Below are 22,246 nucleotides of genomic sequence, written 5' to 3'. Positions count from 1 at the left end.
TTTGGTAACTTTAATTTCTGTAAGATTATCCTCATTCTGACCCAATGCCGAAGGGAAAAACCAGGTTTTTTAGTGCCTTAAGTAAGGCCAGCATATCCTTGATGTATTTCTCTTAACCAATATATTCTGCCTTCTTAAAATGATTAATGTCACTCAGAAGAAATTCCATAGTCCTTGTATGCATAATTCTAAATCTACTCAGGACAATGTATCTGAAATCCTCCAAAATCCAGCTGAGATAAGGATAAAAATCTTTCCTGCTTTAAAAATAATGCCAGATGTAGACATCCCCACATATAATAGCATACGGTTTTAAATATTGTACTCAGCTACATTGTCTTGTAGATATAACACCTCAACAAATTTCATACCTGAACTCTTTGTGGAGTCTGTATCCAAACTAGCAACAGTACTAGATCTTGAAAGACCACCAAGGCTGGAGTCCACTGACTAGAGAAGGAAAAATATGAAGTTATTCAGGTTAAACCTGTTTCTTTAAAGAAAACTGCTGAATTAAATATGAAATGCATTACAACCATAGATGTTCTAATTATTTAACAGATTATACCTTTTTAATATGGGCTTTAAAAAAAAATCAGCTGGCAAGATGAGATCCTTTTCTTATATTCACCAAAACCAAGAAGAAAATAACCAGATCTTGATATTAGAAAGTTGTATCTAATCATCAAGGGGTCAAATCACTCCTTGTTACAAAAAAACACCTAATCAATACTACATGCATTGAGTTTTTGAAAAAAACAACTAACACTTGCATAGTCAACTTTCATTTGTTATGGAAATGAGCTTAACGAGAACCTTCCTCCTCTTAAACCTACAGTAAAACCACCAGTAGGAAATTAAAAGCTTTCACTTCTATTTTTTTTTTAAATCCCACCTTTATTTCTATAAATAACTCAAGGCAGCAAACATACTTAATGCTCTTTCCTCCTCCTGTGTTCATTACAACGTATCTAAGGCAGAGCTAGAACTCATGGCCTCCCAGTTTTAGTTAACAGAGTTTTGGTTGAGTTCTAAACCAGAATTTATTTTGGTCTACTGGGGGGGGAAAAAAACCCGTTTTATAAAGTTGATTTTATTTAAATTTAGTGAACCATGGCAAAATAGAGAAAATTTTGTCCAGGTTTACAGATCACATGAAGTAGGATAAATTTAAAACCTGAAACAAAATATGTTGGAAGAAGACAAGGGTGGGGATGCATAATCCACCCCAACAAGCCTGTGGCATCTGTAAAAAGTCAGGATTATGCCAAATGATATATGGATTGACGTTATGATGCAAATCCCACCCTTAGATACTTGATCTTGATGCCTGATGCAAATACATTAGCTGTGTTTTTATTCACTCCTGCCCTATTCCACCCTGCAGAAGCTGGTGCCAGAAATTCACTTTGCCTATTTCATTACGATGACCATCACCACAGCATTCCCCAATCCCCCTTTTTTTAGTACTGAGGTAAAATTGTTTTGAAAAAAATCATCACACACACACACAAAATCTAAGCAATATCTCATTCATCATTAATAATCCATTCTCAGCAATTCCTCCATGCTATTGGCATATAAAAGTAGGCAGCTCATCTTAAAATTCAATAGTGTTGTATAGAAGAAATATTTTGTCTAGATAATTTACTTAAGCAAAATCAATCTCTTTAGGAATCATGCCCTTGGCTGAAACAATACTGTATATTTGATTTCCCAGAAACTTCAGAGGTTTGTTTTATTCGATGTATGTGCTGCCCATCTCTTCTAGAGGCATAGAAATCTACATAACTGTCTGTATATTCTACCCTAACTTCACAAAAAGTGTGTTCAACTCTAGCTAGCTTCTGAAAACAGGATCATTTTCTTGTATTACTGACTGGGTTGATTGGAATTCATGGGAGCTGAAAAACAACAAGTTCACATCTGAATAACCAATGGATGGAAGAGAAGATGTTTTAAGATACACTTTTTTAAAAGAAAAATATATCAAGTATATCTTACTTTGCTTTTAGTACTGATTTCACTGCTTTGTGAGCTGCTGCTGCTATGCCGCTTTTTTCCTTTCCTGAACATATTTTTACCGACGCACAATCAAAACCAAAGCTGTAAAGAAAGAAAAGAAAATCCTGTTTCTTATACAATTGAAATTGCAATCTTAAAAACATATGTACCTGGACTTTGCACAGATATACAACTGCACTTGGGATAGAACTCAAATTGCCAAAAGAATACAGAGAGCAGCGTATTTCTCTGGGGGGGGGGAAATATGCCTAAATATTTACCTTCAACAGAGTAGAGATATCAAAACCAATCTACACCAATATTCTTTGACTAATCAGAAGCAAAACATGAGCAAATATCAACTTTTACTTAGTGTTATTAACAAATTAAATTTCTCCTAAAAGAGACTGTATACCGAACTATCATAACACTATTGACATAAAGGCTGGATCTGTGTAGTCCCCAACGGTTAATTGACCCCAGTTAATTCAATAATCCAATTTTCAGGACTCGCGTGATGACTGAACGGTGCCAATCACACAAGAGTTTATTGAGGGCACGGGACTAAAACGTCTACAATACTAGTTTGTTATTCAGCGAGTTGTGCGAATGCTGCTAAAGCTTCACACCGAAGTTTAGGCTTTGAAGAATATCTCCCTTATTAGAGTTAATCGGGCAATGTTTGAGAAGCACCATTAGCGGCTGCAAAGACAGGAAACATTCTCACTTAATTTCCAAATGTTTTATTCATAATATTATCTTGCCAATATTACCTTCTTTTTTTCCTCCTTTTGCTTCTGAACTCCGAAAATCCGCATCCCAGGTAGAAATCCACCCGGTGAACCCTGGCCGCATCACCGGGTGGATGAAACAATCCCAATGGGAAAAAAAACCGATTGGTTCAAATCTTTCTGGGAAAAGAAAAGGAGGGAAAGGCTGCCCTATTCTATAGACCTACGCAGATAACAACCACAAAAATCGCCTCTTTCTGAGCTCAGATACTTTCCCGCTCGGCATCACCTTCAAACTGTTCCACGATTACCCGGATCGATTCCTCCCTGCCCGGGCGAAAAGAGCCATACCAATAACATCTGGGGCCAGAGCAGCCCCGCTTCTCTTTCTTTTTCCGGGTACCACCCATTCTACTTCCGGCTCTTCTCATGCAGGGTTTCTCAACCTTGACAATTTTAAGGCATGTGGACTTCAACTCCCAGAATTCCACAGCCAGCAGAATTATAGTACGCATGCGCTCTCAAAGGTAACGCCAGGGAAATGTCTTATTTCCGGTTGTCTTAGGGCAGCGCGCGTGCGTATAAAGGAGTGAGAGAGAGAGAGAGAGAGAGAGAATTAAATGTTGAGGACGGGTAGTTCAGTGATGTACAACTGCCGGTGAAAGTCCCTGCTAAAGATGTCGGCGAGGAGGAGAACCGAAGCCTTCGTGCCGGCCGAGGAGAGCGACCAGTTGCTGATTCGGCCCTTGTGAGTGACGGCAAAGCTTTGGTCCTCGGAGTTCCGTCCGCGCGCCTCCGCCCGCCGGGAAGGGAAAGCCGAGGGTCCGCTTCGGCGCGCCCCCTTTCCGTATTTTCAACATCTAGGACGGCTTTGACGCTTTGCGTTGAGGGTGTTATCAGAAATAGGATGATTGATCGAAGCCTTCTCAGGGTTGGATAACCTTTGGAGATGGGAACTGTCTAATTATGGGGATTTCTCCTGTCATTTTGAGTGAAAATAAAGGACATCTCTAGTGTTCAGCAAGTGGCGGCACCTAGCCCATCTTGGCTGATCGCAGAAAGTTAAGCCGGGATGAGGTTCATACTTGGAGGGTAGACAATGAAGAAATCCAATAAGCTGTTTAGGCCATAGCTGGGAAATTGAGGAAAAAAAAACCAATGGCCTAAAGGTATCCTATTGTCAAGATATCTGTACAAAATTGAACTCAGAGTGAAGGATTTTTTTATAGCAATAGCACTTAGCCTTAGCGCTTAGCACTTAGTCAAGTATTCCCCTGTGGGAAGTCAGAGCCCCAGAGAAGGAAATATTAAAAGGGCAGAAATATATATTTCCTCAAAAGTATTTTAAAAAGCAGAAACCAACTTTGGCTCCAAATCTATCTCTGCCCCAAGCAAGATCTAGCCCCATACAGATGCAGATGTAAAACCATTAGAAAGTTGAAGCCAGAGCAATCAAGAAGACAAAGAGAAAATCTGCATGCCCCACCCAAACTCTAGGAGTCATTAGCCCCATCACCTGGGAAGCAGGATATGATAATAGGATTAAACCACAGATATCAAGGCCTAGAAAAACACTCAGAAATAGCCTCAAAGTTCATGCCACAGGAACAGGAAACTATTCCAAACAGGGCTAGAGGGGGTATAAAAAACCTTCTACCCATGTGCTCACTCTCTTTCTTCTCCTCTGCTCCTTCTTGCAAGGACCATCTTTCTGCTTCAATAAACTGTAACCTTCTTCCCAAAGCAGTCGCCATGTTTGCTTATTTATTCCCGGCTTGGATGAACCAGGATGAAGACTTACTTCTATCACCCCTTTTGTAACCTTCTGACAAGCAAAGTCAATGGGGAAGCTAAATTCACTTAACAACTATGTTACTAATTTAACCCCTGCCATGATTCACTTAACAGCTGTGGCAAGAAAAATCATAAAATGGAGCAAAACCCACTTAACAACTGTCTTGCTTAGCAACAGAAATTTTGAGCTCAATTGTGGTCGTAAGTCAAGGACTACCTGTATATTAAACTGGATTAAAGTGGAGTTTTGCTTTTGAGTTTGTCCGGGTATATGACTAATAGTTATTAGGAACTAGTTTGGCTCTCAGTGCAGATTTACTTTCAGCCCTGCTTTGTGTCATATCTTTGCACTGCCTCAGATCACTAAAAGTCAGAAAAGCAGATTATATACCTCGGAAAGGCTGTGTGCTGCCTGATTGTAGAAGAGATTATTGTTGAGATAATTTAAATTCTCTACTATAAAATGTTTTTCAAATGGAATATTAGTCTGTCTTGCAATCATTTAAATGCTAATGGAAGCTCCTACATATCTTCTGAAATAAGCACTTTGTTTCTAGATGCACACCTAGTTATATAGTAAGGTGAAACTATTAGTACCTTGTTTTTCTTTGAAAATTGATGCAGGTATCGAACTGTTCTGCAAAAACCTGAATGACTACTAGATGACTGCAGAGTAAGACACAAATTTCTCTTTGCTGCCATCTAGTAATGTCTAGATTTTAGCAACCCGGAAATCTATGCAAGAAGGTTTTGTTATGTACTCCTAATATTTGGGTTTTGTGGGCCTCTGGTACCGTTGGGGGGAGGAGGGTTTGCAGAAATTTTGTTCCGCATCCAAGTGAGGCTTCAGAAGTTTCAAAAGTTGTGCAATTGCTGGGATGTGGTGCAAAATATCTGTAAAAAAAACCAAACCTGATCAATAACAGTATTGATCTCTCAAAGCCTGTCTAGTATAGAATGCATAGCAAACTTAGGTTACTTCTGTTCCTGGTTTTGGTACTACATAGCCAAAATTAGATAAACTTTGATTGATTCTAATTGTAGTTGAATGAAAAAGACAATGTCATGATGTAATTTCGGTCATTTAAATAAACCTGAGTTAAGGGTTCAGAATTTTGACCTTATGGTTCACAGAGCCAAGGGGGTTCTTTAAATAAGTTATACTGTTCTGCCCAAATGAGATTGTTAAGTTAAAGTAAAGATCTCAGTTTTCTTGAATACATGGTTTGTTTATTAATTTTTAATAAACTAATGACTTTTTTAAAATTTCCTTTAACAACTTTTACAGAGGTGCTGGGCAGGAAGTAGGAAGATCATGTATTGTTTTGGAATTTAAAGGAAGGAAGATAATGGTAATTTTTCTGTCACATTATTTGTAAAATTCTTAATTTTAATTTTCTTGTTATTCAGATGTGTGTCTGTTGTTATCCATTACCTCTGGACAATATTAATAACAATTTTATACAAATTATAATTTGTAGTAAAATATACTCAAATGTCCTGTAATAAAAGTAACAGCTTATTCAGTTGTGGCTAGATTTCAAGAGAGCAACTACCCAAGGGTTTTCTTATACATCTTCAGGCATCATATTTGGCTGTTTATGTTTTTCTGTTCACAATATAAATTTTACTGAGAATATATTATTCAGTGTCCTCACTTAAGTGTATGTTCCGAATTCTTTCCCTCCAAATGTATGTATTTTGGTAAGGTGACCAACCGTCCTCCTTTAGGGAGGACAGTCCTCCTTTTGTAAGTTCTGTCCTCCCTCGAAAAGTGTCCTCCTACATGTCCTCCTTTTCGATATTTGAAGACTAATCTGCAGGGCTTTTTTTCTCATAGAACGCTCAGAACGGCGTTCCGGCACCTTTTTTTGATGTTTTTTTTTTCAACTTTTGCATAAGCAAAAGTTTGCTTTCAAAAGCCAATAGGAATTGCTGCTGAGTGCGCCAAAACACCCGGATGGCAAACTTTGCACATGCAAGTTGTCTGTATTATTGTTGCAATGAATAAAATGTTTCTTTTATTTAAGATATTTTTTTCTTCAATTTATTTGTGTCCTCCTTTTCATTGTAAAAAAGTTGGTCACCTTAATTTTGGGTAGAGAAGTTTAGAATTATCAAGGTAGATCCTTAGCTTCTTTTATGGTTTTTACTTTGTTAAAACTTTTTCAATAACAAATATTTTTTTAAAAGAAAGTCCTTAAATTATCCCATGAATCCCAATCTAATCTGGGCAGCCTCCACTTGGACTTACATCATCTTTAACATTGGTGGGTTGGGGCGTGAGGGGACTGTCCTGGAAAAAAAAAATTGCACTGCTACATTCTTGTTGGTCTGTCAGTAAGGAAATAAATTTTGAAGTATTTATCTTGGCTATTCCATTTTTTGTGAAAAATGAGAATGTTTTAATAATGTTTTAATAATGTTTCACTTTAATGAAATTTCAGTTTAAAGCTATTCATTGTATAGCTTAAGAGTTTATTTCAATATTACTTGCATACCATATTCAAGGCAAATAGCATTAAAATTCATCACACCTTCATTACTGTTAATTTCATGGAAAATTTCTATTCCAGTTCTATTTTTTTCTGTAGCACTCTGGCCCAGATATGCACAATTGTTTATTATTACCATATGAAAATCACATCCAAATCCTAAGATCAGAATAATGTTTTAAAACATTAAGTATGCAGTATAAGCTTCATTAGTTTGACTTTGATAACATAGTACATGTGTGTATACATCTAGTGGTTAGTAATATTCTTCTTGATTTCACCATACATTTTCAGCTTGACTGTGGAATTCACCCTGGCTTAGAAGGAATGGATGCTCTTCCTTACATTGATCTTATAGATCCAGCTGAGACTGATCTCCTCTTGATAAGTCAGTAAGTGATGTATGATTCACCTTGCCCTTTTAGCGCTACCTCGGCAGCTGTAGGCCTCAAGAAACTGTTTCTGGATCCAGCATAGAAACTACAGCTGCTGGGTATGGCGAGGCATGAAAATGTGTTTGTTTGTTTTTAAGCCAAAACAAATACATTGAGTTTTGGAAGTTCTGCCAAACTGTTCTGGGAGGGCTACAATGTGGCAGAATCAAAACCTGGAATGTTCTGGGTTTGGGCCAAAACCAAATCTAGAGTGGTCTTAAAAGGAGAATAAGGAAATGCTGCCTCTCTCTCGGCTCTTTTCCATCCTGCTCTGTGTGACTTGCCACTGATTGTCCAAGCAACTTGGTTTCCTGCCTCCCTTGATTTGCTCCATCTCCTGCTGTCATCACTGTCCTTGGCCTTAAAGATGGCATATTTAACCAACCTATCCAGTGCCTTGAATTTCCTAGAGCCTGCCTTTTCTTAATTCGTACAATGTAGTTGAAACCAAAGCGTTTGTCTGTAGTCACAGCTAAAGGAGAGTAGGGAATGGAAAGACTTGAAAGGAGGGGGCCAAGGTTGGGCAGAGCAGTGGAACAGAATGCATTCAAACCAAGGACACTGATGGCAGCTATCCAAATCAGCCCACCAAATTTTCCCAGTCTTCCCAATTTTCCCAGTTCCTTCCCTTCAATACATTCCCTAGATCACTGCTGCGTGTCATTGGCTTTCGCTCCGAAACATTTCTGCCTGGACCGCTCCTCTTTCAATCTAGAAACAGACCAAAATCAGACCAAAATGGAGCCTCAGAATTCATCCGTAGGCTTGGAACCTTGTTTTGTTCTTAGAAATGCAATGGGTTGTACCCTCCCTCGCCAATCCCAGTCCTGTAAATGTTGCAGAGTGGATGTGTAGAATGTTTATTGGATTTGCCAGAATGAATTTTTAATGCTGAAGAAGTATAGCAGATGGGTTCTCATTGTGTTTAAGTATTTTAATAACATAAAGATAATTTTTTAAAAAAATTGTCTTATCTGTAGGTTGTACTAGCATGTACTTCAGTTCCCACCCACTACCCCCCAATTTTTTTATTTTGACTATTTCAGTTTCCATTTGGATCACTGCGGGGCATTGCCATGGTTTCTACAAAAAACAAGCTTTAAAGGAAGAACTTTCATGACCCATGCTACAAAAGCAATTTATAGATGGCTGCTCTCAGATTATGTCAAAGTCAGGTAAGTTAATCTTTTTAAAGTGTAAGAAAAAAAATGACCCTAAAATAATATGAATTTGGACTTTAACTTTGGATTACGTGAGTATTTTCAAGCCCTACCCTGTTTTAAAAATAAATCTGAAAAACGGTTGAATGAGATGATGATCTGCCTTATTATTTTATTTAGCAATATCTCTGCAGATGATATGCTGTACACAGAGACCGACCTGGAAGAAAGCATGGAGAAAATTGAAACAATAAACTTTCATGAAGTAAAAGAGGTGGCTGGCATCAAATTCTGGTGTTATCACGCTGGACATGTTCTGGGAGCAGCCATGTTTATGATTGAAATAGCCGGAGTGAAGGTATTTCCCTAGAACAGACATGTCAAGCTTGCGACGTCACATGACGTCACGCAACGTATCGGGACGGTTTTGCCATTGCCGGCAATGGGATGGGTGCGGCTTCCGGATGACGCATCCGGCCCATGGGCCGGCAGTTTGACACCCCTGCCCTAGAACATGGAGAAATCTCTGGACCTCTGTTTCTATTCGTTTGCCATTTCAGAGGAACTAGATTTGGCAGGGGTGGTAATCTCAGCCATCTTTCTCTTACCCAGTAGTTTGGAAGATGAAAGGCCCACGATACAAGCTGTCTCCTTTAGCACTGAAAGGAAAGAAATCTAAACAATACCAGAACACTGTGCTTGAAATTATATCTTGCTATGCCAAATTGGTCCCTTGTCAAGCATTTACTGTTAATTCACAATACACTTAATCCATAGCGTTAACAATACAGTTTTGGAGATACTACAGTAATAAACCAAAAGACATGGATCAGGCAGTTGATCTTTTTGTTATTTAATCATATAATTACCATGTCATTTTACTTTTTTTTTAAAGCTTTTATACACAGGTGACTTCTCAAGACAAGAAGACAGGCATTTGATGGCAGCCGAGATTCCCAATATTAAGCCTGATATTCTTATCATTGTAAGTTTCTTCATTTAATATATCCTGGTATGTACATCTATTCATTTAGATGTACATATACTTTGTTTTTCTGGATAATTCCCCTGCCACACTGGGGTGGACAGCCTCGGTCTTGTGCTCCCTCTTCAGTGACTTGTGTCTGTCTTTTTGGTTAGCTAAAGATGAAGTCACTTTCAGACCCTGGGACTTAGCTATCCCTTGTTTATGATTGATCATTCCAAGGAGCAATTTGCTCTGAAGGCAATCCATTGTTTGCTTGGACTGTAAAGCAATTTGTCAGTGGCTAACACTTGCGAATGTCAGTTTTATTTTATCATGATCAACCTGGTTAGAGATTTTTTGCACAATGAACTCATAAAAATTGAAGATAGTTATGTGTGCATTTGGTGTTGTAATTATGCAACTGTTTATCTAGGAATCAACATATGGTACCCATATCCATGAGAAACGGGAGGAGCGAGAGGCTCGATTCTGTAACACTGTACATGATATTGTAAACAGAGGAGGAAGAGGCCTCATTCCTGTGTTTGCTTTGGGAAGAGCTCAAGAATTGCTTTTGATTTTGGGTACGCGTTTACTGAATACTTGTAACTTAACACGTACGAATTGTTTTCTTAACATATCTGTATCTCTGGATGTAATCATAGAGACAATTGGAATTCTTAACTCTTGAAGGGCAAATAGCCTTTTTTTATATTAGGTGATTCTACATGGAGCTGCCTTTGAAGATCACCCAATTTGCATATTAACACTGGACAGTCCAGAGTTGTCATATAACACTAACATTGAAGGAGCTATGTTGGTTGGCAGTACATTATGTTTCCAGTGTCGGTTCAAGATGCTGATGATAACCTTTAAAGCCCATTGTGGCAATCGCTATTTTAGAGACTGCCTACTCCAAATAGAATCTATGTACCCAAGGTATTTCTGGATAACACTGGCTGACAACATTTGTGACAAGAGACTTACAGGAGCTCTCTTCCTGTAGAACGCCTTCCTAGAAGACAATCCACAACCTTATTTTAAGAAGCTTTTAAAAACCTGCCTCCTCCAGGGTACATTTTGAAAAAACTCAGGCAAGAATGGGAGATGCACCTGAGCTTGGAATAAATCTGGCTATTTTGATGTTGAACTATAACGCTTTATGGTTTTATGATGATTCATGCTGATGAATACAGACAATCCTCACTTGATGTCTGCCCTGTTTAGTGACCATTCAAATTTATGATGGTGACGCTGACAAAAGTACCTTTAACATTCGATCCTTGCACTTAAGATTTTCACAGTAGGCTCTGGGTCATGTAACCATGATTCAGGGACTTCCCAACCAGCAAGCATTTATAACTGTGGCAGGATCCCATAATCACGCGGTTGTCATTTGTGACCTTCACTGCTGGCTCCTGACAAGCAGAGTCAATGGAGAAGCCAGTAGTAAAATCACAAATTGTGGTTATGTGATGTCTCCTTTAACAACTGCATCACTTCACAATGGACTTCTTAATCCCAACTGTGGATGTTAAGGACTGCTGGTACAGATACCAGGGACCTATGACCACAATTGGAATCAGAATCTTGGTCATTGAGCAAAGCAGTCATTAAGTGAGACACCTGCGTGACCAATCTGTTCAACAACCATAATCCCAAGAAAGTGGGGAGTGCCGCTATGCTTTATAACAGCTGGGAGTGCTTTATAGAGACCATAAAGCCCTCTTTCTGATGCCACCATAACTCTGATCAATTGTTAAATGACTGATAATAACTTAAGGATTGCCTGTCTTATTTAATAATTGGGGTAATTATAATGCTATGTATTGGATGTTATGGCTATAAGCTGCTTAGTATTAGATGACTGGTGAGAAAATATTCAAAATAAATAAAGTCACCATTACAACGATTTGGTAATATGACCCTTTTTAAAAGTAATTTGGCCACCCTAGGACAGTGGTGGCGAACCTATGGCACGGGTGCCAGAGGCGGCACTCAGAGCCCTCTCTGTGGGCACATGCACCGTCGCCCCAGTCCTAGGCCTTCAGCTGGGTTTTATAAAACCTTTTTACTTTAGGCCTTTGCCGCCGTGTGCAAAAAAAAAAAAAGGTTCAATCAATCAGTCAATTTCAACTTCTCGCAGGGAAAAAAAAAGATCTTGCAAAGTTGGAATTGATTGAACTTTTTAGTTCAGCCACGCCCACCCAATGGGCCACACCCACCCGGCACCCAACGGTGCATAAGTGGGTTTTGGGTTGCAGTTTGGGCACTCGGTCTCTAAAAGGTTCGCCATCACTGCCCTAGGATTTGACACTTATACTACATTTCAGCAATATTTGTATCTGATAAAGCAACTGGCTCCTTCTTTAGGTTTTGTTTTTAGTTTTAGTTGTAAAATTCTGTGGCCTACATATCTGCACAGAAAATTAGATAAGAATTTTCTCTAAATATCTACTTTTGCTGATAGTTATGCTTTTATTGTTCTTTTTTGTTAACGTTCTGAATTTAAAGAGCTTTGTTGTTCTGATAATTGAAATTTGATTTAAGATTGAACTATATGCCATTATATCCAATGGAATTACTTTGAATGAGATTGTGTGCATAGAAGTACGCTATATCGGAATCCAGTTTGTGAGAGAATCCAGATTTTAGTACTTTTATTTCTTTTGCCTCACAGGATATTATATTTATTTGCCATTCACAAAATGGCAGATTTCCCTCCCCTACAGCTCCAAAAGAGCTATAAAATATTGTCATGGTATAAACAAATTAAGTTAAATTACTATTTGAAATTTTAGTCAGATTTGACTAAATGAAATTGATGGACTTTTAAGAAAGTAAGCTAAGGGTCACAGTATAATCTGTTTACAAGCAGTCCTCAGCTGACAACAGTTCATTTAATGACTGTTCAAAGTTACAACGGGACTGAATAATGTGACTTAACGATCGTCTTTCACAGTTACGACCTTTCCAGCATCCCCACGGTCATGTGATCAAAATTCAGATTCCTAATAACTGGTTCACACTTATGACCATTGCTGTGCCCCAAGGTCACGTGATCCCCTTTTGCGACCTTCTGACGTGCAAAGTCAATGGGGAAGCCAGATTCACTGAGCAACCAGTTTACCTACTTATCAACTGCAGTGATTCCCTTAAGAACTCTGGCAAGAAAAATCGTAAATAGGGCAAAGCTTACTTAACAAATGATTCACTTAATAGCAGAAATTTTGGGCTCAACGTGGTCATACATTGAGGACTACCTGTAGTTTTAATGTTATATTGCGAAACGATACGGGTTTTGCAGGTATTTTTTTCAGAACTCGGGTATTTTACAATTTCTAATATTAACTTCATTTCTTACATATATCTCTATTTAGATGAATACTGGCAAAATCACCCTGAACTGCACGAGATACCTATATACTATGCTTCTTCCCTGGCCAAGAAGTGCATGGCGGTGTATCAGACCTACGTCAACGCCATGAATGATAAAATCCGCAAGCAAATCAATATCAACAACCCATTTGTATTCAAGCATATTAGTAATCTGAAGGTTGGTGTGAATAAGTGCATTGCCATAGAACAGACATGTCAAACTCGCGACGTCACGTGACGTCGCGCAACGTATTGGAGCTTTTTCGCCTTTGCCGGCAATGGGGTGGGCATGGTTTCCCGATGACGCGTCCGGCCCACGGGCCGGCAGTTTGACACCCCTGGTATAGAACATGCAAATCGATTCTGAATAAATCTGGTTTATGGTTGGGCTTCTTAATTGCCCTAATCTAGTTATTCATAAATATCTCAAGTGCACAGTTGCCTTCTCCCCTTCTCTGCTCCGGCATAATTTACATTTGGAGATCTTGAGCAATCAGAAAAACAGCTCATTCACTGTAACTGATATATTTAGAGAGAGTCCTTCTGATTGCCAAACGTTTGGCTGCCATTTACTGAAGGCGGGATTAGAATACCCTCTTGAGGTTACATATATTATTATTATTATTATTATTATTATTATTATTATTAAGAGCTCTTCCTATAATTCTTGTAGTGTATTGCAGCAGTCCCCAACCTTTCCGGACCAGCGGGAGGGGTGAGAGGGAACGGTTTCTGCAAATGCAGCTTTGTGTGCACCTGCGTTTGCCCACCGCTTGCGCAGCCTGGCTCCGGGCTGCAGACTAGAGGTTGGGGACCCCTGGTCTACCAGAAGCACCTAGTCTTAGCTGTGAACATTTTAATGATAGGCATCTTTCTGAGACTCATGGCATGCAGACTCAGCCCGAATATATGGAACCCTCAGTCCTTATATAGAATCCGTTTCTTAACAAATGGAAGTACAACACCAGACGTTTTCCTTCTTTCTTACCTAGAGCATGGATCATTTTGATGACATTGGCCCCAGTGTGGTAATGGCTTCCCCTGGCATGATGCAGAGTGGCTTATCCAGAGAATTATTTGAGAGCTGGTGCACTGACAAGAGAAATGGAGTCATCATAGCAGGTTATTGTGTGGAAGGAACACTTGCTAAGGTGAGATCTTGTCTCTGTACTATGCGGAAGACATTCGTGCTTGAGTACTCTCTTGGTGCTTAAAAGACAACCCATGCTTAGTTTAATCAAATACATTTGGTAGTATGGTAATGCACAATATGCACACTATACTTATATTGATATAGATACAACCTTATTTATTTATGTATTTATTTCATATTAAATGTTAGTTCTTGCTTTACAATTTATGTAACAAATGGTAAAACTTAACTGTATTAGGCACAAAAGCCGGGAATATTTGTAGCTCAGGGTTGAACTGTGGGGTCCTTGCTGCTCTCTGAGCTTGATTTTTTTCTTACAGATGTTTTATTACCAAACTAGGTGACATCATCAGTGCACTCAGAGAGCACCAAGGACCCAACAATTAAATATGATTAAGGGGTTTCCAGACATTAATTCCTTAATCTGTGAGAAAGGCATATGTCTTAGGAGACTGGACATCTGAAGAATGATTAAATGGTCTGCATAATCTCATATGCTTTCTAAAGAGGTATAAACAATGCACACCAAAGCACTATTTGTAGCATCCCACAGAGGATTTAGGAGCTCATCCAAGAAAGATTATTTCACCTTTGTTGCCAGTCAGTGGCCTATGTCATTCCCTGGTGGTATTCCTGTGTATGTACTAGTTAAATTAATATATATCAAGGCTCTTTGCCTTGATCGGGTCTAGTAATTCACTGTAATTCAGTAAACAATTGTTTGGATCCTCTCCGGTTATTATAGTAAGTTCTTTGTATGTATTTCCATCACACCTGTGTATTTTGTAGTGAAAGGCAGAATCCTTGAGATGTTAAACTTGGTAATCTGACCAGCCTGATGCCCACAGTTGTTATGCTAGGTGTTTAAAACGCATGTTCAATTTATTATATTTTTCCGTTGTAAATGAAATAATAAAACATAGTTGGAAATTGTGTATTTTCTGCCGTTGCAGCATATCATGTCTGAGCCTGAAGAAATTACAACAATGTCAGGACAGAAGCTACCACTGAAGATGTCTGTGGATTACATTTCTTTCTCTGCTCACACAGATTACCAGCAAACCAGCGAGTTTATTCGGGCACTCAAGCCCCCCCACGTGGTTAGTCCTTAAATTCTTTTCAAGACAGAGAATAAATATTGATCAGCTTTCAACATAAGCTCAAGATATTTTATTAGCTCAATCTAATATTAACCTCCTTTCCTAATTTACCATCAGCCACATTTAATAGCATATCTATTATTCCTATTCAACTGTTTTGTCAAAAGTATTATTTTAAAACTGGTTCTTCAAGAAATTTTATGGTGCATATTGAGATAATACTTTGGAAACAAATTCCAAGGAAGAAAGAACGAGAACACCTGAATGATACAAGAAAAAAACAGTATAATAAAGGATCAGAATGTTTTTAAAAATGAGGGTTCATGTCCCCAAAACATTGTGCATTTCAGCACCACTACTTTCTTATAGCCCATTTCACTGTCTAAAAATGGAAGGACTTTTGGGGACTGCTTTTCGGAAAAACAGAGAACTGAGGGATATCTCCTTCTATTTGCACTTTACATTTTTATCTGGGATCAGGGTGCTGAGAACAGAATGAGAAAAGTGGAAAAGAATAGTAACATTTGAGGACCAGGAAGATATAATTCAGTACAAGGAAAATGGTACATTAAGCTGTTAAAATCCTACTCTGCACCTAGTAGTACTGCTTTCTCTTCTCTTTCTTCCTCCTCTGAAGAATGACCTTAATTGTGCACGCTCATATTTCACTAGCATGTTCTTAATGTAAATTTGTCACGCAGATATTGGTGCATGGTGAGCAGAATGAAATGGCCAGGCTGAAAGCTGCCTTAATACGTGAATATGAAGATAACGATGAAGTTCACATAGAGGTCCACAATCCTAGAAATACCGAAGCTGTGACTCTAAATTTTAGAGGAGAAAAACTTGCCAAGGTAAATTGCTAATCTTTTCTTTGCTCTATTAAAAGAATCTTTTCCTGGATCTTTGTTAAAGGTCATTTTTATTTTTTTATTTAAAACATAGTTAGCTTACTCTTGTTGGATATAGCAATTACAAACTATATAAAGTACTGTGGAATGAATAGGGCTTTTTCTCCCGTGGTAGAAACACAGACTGACTGAATGGATGGAGGATGAAAGTAGTAAAATCCAGAGTATTCAGAATGTTTGGTTGACTGTTATAGGGTGCAATTGGTAGAAACTTTTGTTGTTGTTTGAAATTGACATCTACCAACCAAACAGGCATATTTGATATTTGGCCTGATAACATTGGGGGGGGGGCAGTTTGAGATACACTGTTTCTAAAACAGAGGCAAATCTGTGATAAAAGTATAAAACTGGGAAGTATCATCTGGGATTCTTAGCAAAGCATCCATTTGTCAGTCAAAAAAATTGAAGAACTGTCTTAAAGCATGTTGTATACTTCATTAGTATCCCTGTTAAATATTTAAATGATGTTAAAGTCATTCTATATATTTACCTACAGATGTTTATTTATGAGCTTAATAGGGAAACGGGCAGGTAAAACGCTATCTTCAATTGTTTAAATAGAGGTAATATATTGATTCATCTTTCTGTAATCTCTCCTAATAGCCACCATTTTGTACTTTTTCTTAGGTAATGGGTTCTCTAGCTGATAAGAAACCAGAACAGGGACAGCGAGTTTCAGGAATACTAGTTAAAAGAAACTTTAACTATCATATTCTTTCTCCTTGTGATCTGTCCAGTAAGTAAAGATTATCCTCCTCCCCCGCCATATCCAATACTTCATATATTTTTAATAAGCCAAATGTGTGTTCCTTATTCTAAATTCATATTCCTCAGTTTGGACTGTGAATATTCAGTGATGACAGCGATTTCATATTCATAAATTAAAAACTATACTGTTTATAGATATATCTATTTATGCAATAAATAATTGTAGTTTATACAACTAGGCTATTAGTTTTAAAAGAAGAAAAATTCCAAATTAAAATATTTTACAGTACTCTAAAATCAATTAAGGCTAAAACAGTTCTGTGAAATGAAAGTCCAAAAATTACACCTGTGCAAAGCCTTGAAGAAGGGATGCTTCACTTCAGTAAAGGTGTGCCCTTCAAGACCGCTCTGCAAATTGCTACCTGAAACCCACCTGAGCTCTGCTATATCTATGTTTTTTTTTCTTTTTTTTCTTTTTTTATAAATATTTTATTGGGTTTTATAAGGATAGGGAAGGGATGGGATCAGTAGGGGTATAGGAAAGGGTAAACGTAAGGGGATTGGAGATGGGTACAGTGATGGGGTTACCCCCAGCAAAAAATCCACGCTTAACAAGCAAGTTACCGTCCGGGTACCAAAATCAAATAAACATCACTTATATAATACTAAACAATTATAATAAACTGAGTTAACAATAATAAGAATAAAAGATAGTAAATAAATATTATTCATCTTACTAAATAACCATAATTAATAAAATATTAATTAGTTATAATCACTAATGCTTAAAATCACATTCATCCAAATTAATTTCAAAATCTTTTCTCATTCTATCGTATTGCTAGCCATTGATAAAAAAATTTCCCATGTTTTAAAATAGATAGCGTCTTCTTTCTATCTATGTTTTCTTAAAGCTGCTGCTTTGTGGTGGTATGATGGACCCTCTGAAATGAAATAGATCTGGAAAGGAGATAGTAACACTCATATGACGGTCTTAGATCAATTGAAGAATAATGTAGACCCCAGGCTGTGGCAGGTATTAATATTGTCTTTTTTTCTTTTAAAATTGTTCCAAGACTACACAGATCTTGCCATGAGCACTGTGACACAGACACAAGCTGTTCCATACACAGGCACATTCAGTCTGCTTCATTACCATCTGCAAAAATTAACAGGTATGTAGATGAAATACTTCAGACTTACTTTTTCCTCTGATTCTCTTCTGGTTGCTAGCATTTTATATGATTTAGTTTGGTGTTAAAATTTGAATGAATAAATGTAATGGGAGATGAATGATTAATATTCTGTAGGATAACAGGTCAGAGCAAAATCCAAGTAGGCTTCCAAGCAGACTTGCAACTAGTCATTTTAAGGACCGTTCAAAATTACGATGGCCTTGGAAAGGGTGCTTTGCAGCCTGTAAAGCATTTCTAGCTGTTGTAAACGGTCCTTTCCCCCTCCAGCCACATAATCCCAATGTGGGGCTTGGCAACCTGTTCACATTTATGACCGGTTGCCAAGCCCCCCATGAACATGTGATTGCCATTTGCAATCTTCTACGTTGACATCCCCAGAAAGTTGGTAGGGAAGGTTGTAAACTACTGCTGCCGGTCAAGAAGACTCCCTCTCATCCCGGGGGGGGGGGGGGCTGGCTGAAAGAGCTGCCTTCCAAAGGGGAATCCCACAGAAATGAGATTTCCCTCTGCCCCTGAGCTGAGATGTCTGCCCCCCCCCCCCCGAGGATTTCCCCTCCCTTCTGTCCACTGGGAGGAAATCCTTCATTAGGCTACAGGAATACAGTTAAATTCCTTTCGGATTTTAGCTCCATTCCTACAGCCCAATGAAGGATTTCCCCCCACTGGACAGATTTCCTCTGGAACTTCCCCTTCATCCACTGAAGATTTTAATTCTGTTCCTGTAGCCCAGTAAAGGAGTTGCCCCCAGTGGACTCTCCCAGGTCTTCTTTCATCTTCCCTGGGACTCCTTCCCTGGGATTTGTCTGCTTAACCACCTGGGAGATCACTTAACAATCACAACCTGGAGTGATGAGATTGCAGTCATTGAGCGAAGTAGTCATGCAGGCTTCTTGCTCAATGGCCATTAACAACCCTTTTGCTCAACGGCCAAGATTCCTGTGCCAGTTTTGGTTGTAAGTCGAGGACTATCTGTAAGCTGCTTTTCCACAAGCATTTTCCACAAGATTCTCAGATACTGGGGTGCTTCAGAAGCTCATTGGAGATTTGTTAATCAGGAAGGGGGTGCAAGAGATTGAAAGAGCTATTTGCCCAATGGTCCTACTCTCCAGAGCAGACCTGGAACCTCTTATTACCTTAGAATTGATGCTGCAATGTGTCACAGTATTCTGTGCCATATATTTGTGATTCCAAAGCCACTGCAGCAAGGATGGTTTTGCAAACTGATGATTCCATCAATTTTGACTGTCTGGATCGACTTTAAAAATATTAAAAAGCTACAGCATGACAATGAAATGATTTATAATTTGTCTTTGGATATATCCAATTGACACATTCACTATGTACACATCTGCTAAACTAGAACACAATTTTCCTGATTTGAGTTTAGTATCTAGCTAAAATCCAACTATTATGGTTTGTACACTAGCATTGCAATTTAACATGTACAAGCCTAACAGCATTTATTCAGTAAACTATGGTTAAGCAGCCAGCACTCCGTGAAACTGGTCATTATTTGCCCATGCTGGATTGCTCCCAGGAATGTTGGATGTGGACAATAGAAGGAAACAGGAGCCAGCAGTCCAAACATCTATTGAATAATAATTTAGTGGAAAGTGTGTTTGCATGTGTATATATGTTCCCTGACAAACCATGTTGTAATTTTGCTATTTTTATATTTTTTTAAGGGGACATAAAAGAAATAGAAGTCCAGGATAAGCCAGCCTTGAAAGTTTTTAAAAACATTACTGTGGTCCAAGAACCAGGCATGGTGGTGCTTGAGGTAAGGACAATTTGGCAGTTTTCTTACCGTATCTTGCAAGTTGCTTTGACAGAGAATTAAACAATCTTATCATATATAAAGTAGAATGGCAGTGATTTTGATTACCTGACTCTTCTTTTTCTGGTCATCAGTCATTTTGTGATGCTTGTAGTTTATAAAGCAGTAAATCAAAACAGCCCAGTGCCAATATATTATTAGCATAGAATTGACAAAATGAATCTGGTGCAGTTCATCTAATCTTACACTCTATGACTTCAACTTGCCATTTCATTCCTAGTTTTGTTCTGGCTATGCTCAGCTGCAGGCAGACTTACTATTTTTTTCTTTTAAAAACAAACCCCATAAACAAATTACAATACTTTTCATATACAGTACAAGATACACAATCAATGAATACTAGAACTAGTTAACCGGAGCAACAATGACTGTCCATCTTGCTAATTAAATAATTGATATTATTAAATATTAATAATCAATGTTTTAATATTGTAGTAATTTAATTATTAAAATAACCCCCATGGACAAACCTTCCTTGTTTTTCTGAAGGCCAGAAGATGGAGCTGTCTGGTTTGATTCAAACAATCTTTGTTTACTTTTTTTTCCCCAGTGGGTAGCAAATCCTGCCAATGATATGTATGCAGATACCGTAACAACAGTGATTCTAGAAATTCAATCAAATCCCAAGGTTCACAAAGGTATTCACTTTTTGAATTTGATTGAGAGGTATAGACAAAAATGTATGCGTTGTTCTGAAAGGATGCAAGGCAATTTTGTAATCTAAAGGGCAGTGCTTCTGTTATTCCAATAACGTGGTCTACTATGCTCAGTTTAAAATTAATGTAATTGAGGCTAAAGTAGATTATTCCCCAAATCAATGAAGGAGATGGTGTTAACGTATTTCAATATTAGTTGACCTGATTACCTCAGCTGCAATTAATTTTATTTAGGAATAGATCTCTTTAATACAGGTAAAAGTTTCCTTCGTGTTAAAAGTCCGTTCCCAGTTGCTTCTTTCATATGTCCGTGTAATTTTCTTGGCAGCAGTTATGAAAGTACTTTTCTCCTCAGATTTTATGGAGTTTTTTTTCCTCCCCCTCTAATCTACATTCCTGATTCTTTGCAAGTCTCTCATTCAGCAAACAATAGACTGTTGATTTGGCAGACTTTGGATTTAATGGACAAATTTTTCTGGGTCCAAATTTCAGGCAATAATGGATTGCTCTCCAAGGTTTTATTCCACAAAATCCAGTATCTGATGGATGTGTCTAGACCAGGGGTAGGCAACCTTGGCTCTTTTATGACTCGTGGACTTCAACTCCCAGAATTCCTGAGCCAGCATAGAGCCAAGGTTGCCTACCCCTGGTCTAGACAATGTTTGCTTCTGAAAATATTACCCCTATTTGTTTGCTTGTTTACAAGTATGTTTTGGGGTTCAAAAAACACTGATTCGGTCTTTAACTGGCACTTGGATTTAAAAATCATCTCTTCCTCCTTACTAGTCAATTAAATCAAGGGTTCATTGTATCTCTACAGCTTATCATATATGAGAAATCATTATGCTTGTCTATAACTGAAAATCTAATTTTTTCCAGAATTATCTGATTCAAGCACAATTTAACTTACCAAATTTTATAAGGGAAATCATTCCTACTTCAAGGAATTTGGGTGTGTACGCCCACATCTTTCTTCTTATGTGAAAGACAACTGTGCACAACTTTCAGGAGTTTGGTTGGAAGTTATTCTGGCTATCTTTAGACACAAACCACTGCACTTGGGGACAATGCATAATTAGTAATTAAATTACAGTACTTTCAATTTATGTTTTTCAGCAATGATGTGTAAAATTCCCAAAAAAGAAGAAATAGAAGATTATCACAAAAAAATGGAAATTATGCTTCAGTAAGTTATGATTATGCACCTAAGTAAGGATTATAGACTGTGCTCCTTGATTTACAGTAATGCCCAGAATTATCCTCAATAAATGTTCTATTGAACTGAATGGATTTTCTTTTAAAGAACAATTTACAAGACTAGAGTGTTAGTTTCCTTAAACAGACTCTATTCTAAATGTAAAACAGCAGCCAGCGAATGTATATATTTCTAACATTTAGCCTTTTGTTTGTAGGGACATATTTGGAGAAGACTGTGTAAGTACAAAAAAGGATAATGTACTCAGCATTACTGTAGATGGAAAAACAGCAAATCTTTCGTTGGATACACGGGTAAATACAGCTAAATAATTTAATTAGAGCATTTCAATATTTAGTAGTCATTTTAGAGAGTTAAAACTTGCTCAAAGTTACTAAGATATCAAGTACAATAGTAGAAAATATTGTAAATTGTAAAAGTGTCAACTAATCTCCACTTAAAGCTTTAGGAAACACCAATAACTTTTTTTTAAAAAAAAAACAAACCTAAAAGTTAGGACAAAAATA

At 37.9% G+C, this 22,246-nt stretch overlaps 2 protein-coding genes across 3 annotated transcripts in view; one reads left to right on the top strand and one right to left on the bottom strand.

Annotated features, from left to right (window-relative positions):
• Positions 1–3,046, bottom strand: part of ITGB1BP1 (integrin subunit beta 1 binding protein 1) — a 6,279-nt gene extending 3,233 nt beyond the window's left edge. Inside the window, exons 1-3 of one of the 2 annotated variants that reach the window (XM_029284175.1) lie at positions 3,025–3,046; positions 2,005–2,106; positions 372–450 (exon numbers count right to left, since the gene is read on the bottom strand). In XM_029284175.1, coding sequence (XP_029140008.1) covers positions 372–450; positions 2,005–2,076 — 151 coding nt within the window. In that variant the 5' untranslated portion in view covers positions 2,077–2,106; positions 3,025–3,046. Of the gene's footprint in view, positions 1–371; positions 451–2,004; positions 2,107–2,777; positions 2,933–3,024 lie in introns of those variants that run through there. The other variant, XM_015816155.1, reaches the window with a different exon arrangement.
• A 296-nt stretch (positions 3,047–3,342) lies between these two features.
• CPSF3 (cleavage and polyadenylation specific factor 3) lies at positions 3,343–22,033 on the top strand (the record flags this gene model as incomplete). Its single annotated transcript, XM_015816153.1, is given in 17 exon segments — positions 3,343–3,483; positions 5,818–5,881; positions 7,319–7,416; positions 8,505–8,633; positions 8,799–8,976; positions 9,514–9,603; positions 10,019–10,169; positions 12,966–13,141; positions 13,956–14,114; positions 15,070–15,216; positions 15,918–16,070; positions 16,755–16,863; positions 17,912–18,010; positions 19,717–19,811; positions 20,419–20,506; positions 21,641–21,710; positions 21,937–22,033. Coding segments are annotated over 17 exon segments (1,974 nt in total), but the record flags the coding sequence as incomplete, so codon positions are not given.
• Between the last annotated feature and the right edge of the window lie 213 nt (positions 22,034–22,246).

The sequence above is a fragment of the Protobothrops mucrosquamatus genome, unplaced genomic scaffold (assembly GCF_001527695.2).
Source record: "Protobothrops mucrosquamatus isolate PMUCROS unplaced genomic scaffold, P.Mucros_1.0 scaffold404, whole genome shotgun sequence".
Lineage (NCBI taxonomy): Eukaryota > Metazoa > Chordata > Lepidosauria > Squamata > Viperidae > Protobothrops > Protobothrops mucrosquamatus.
The sequence above is the reverse complement of the archived record's forward strand: the minus strand, read 5'-3'. Positions and strand labels throughout refer to the sequence as shown.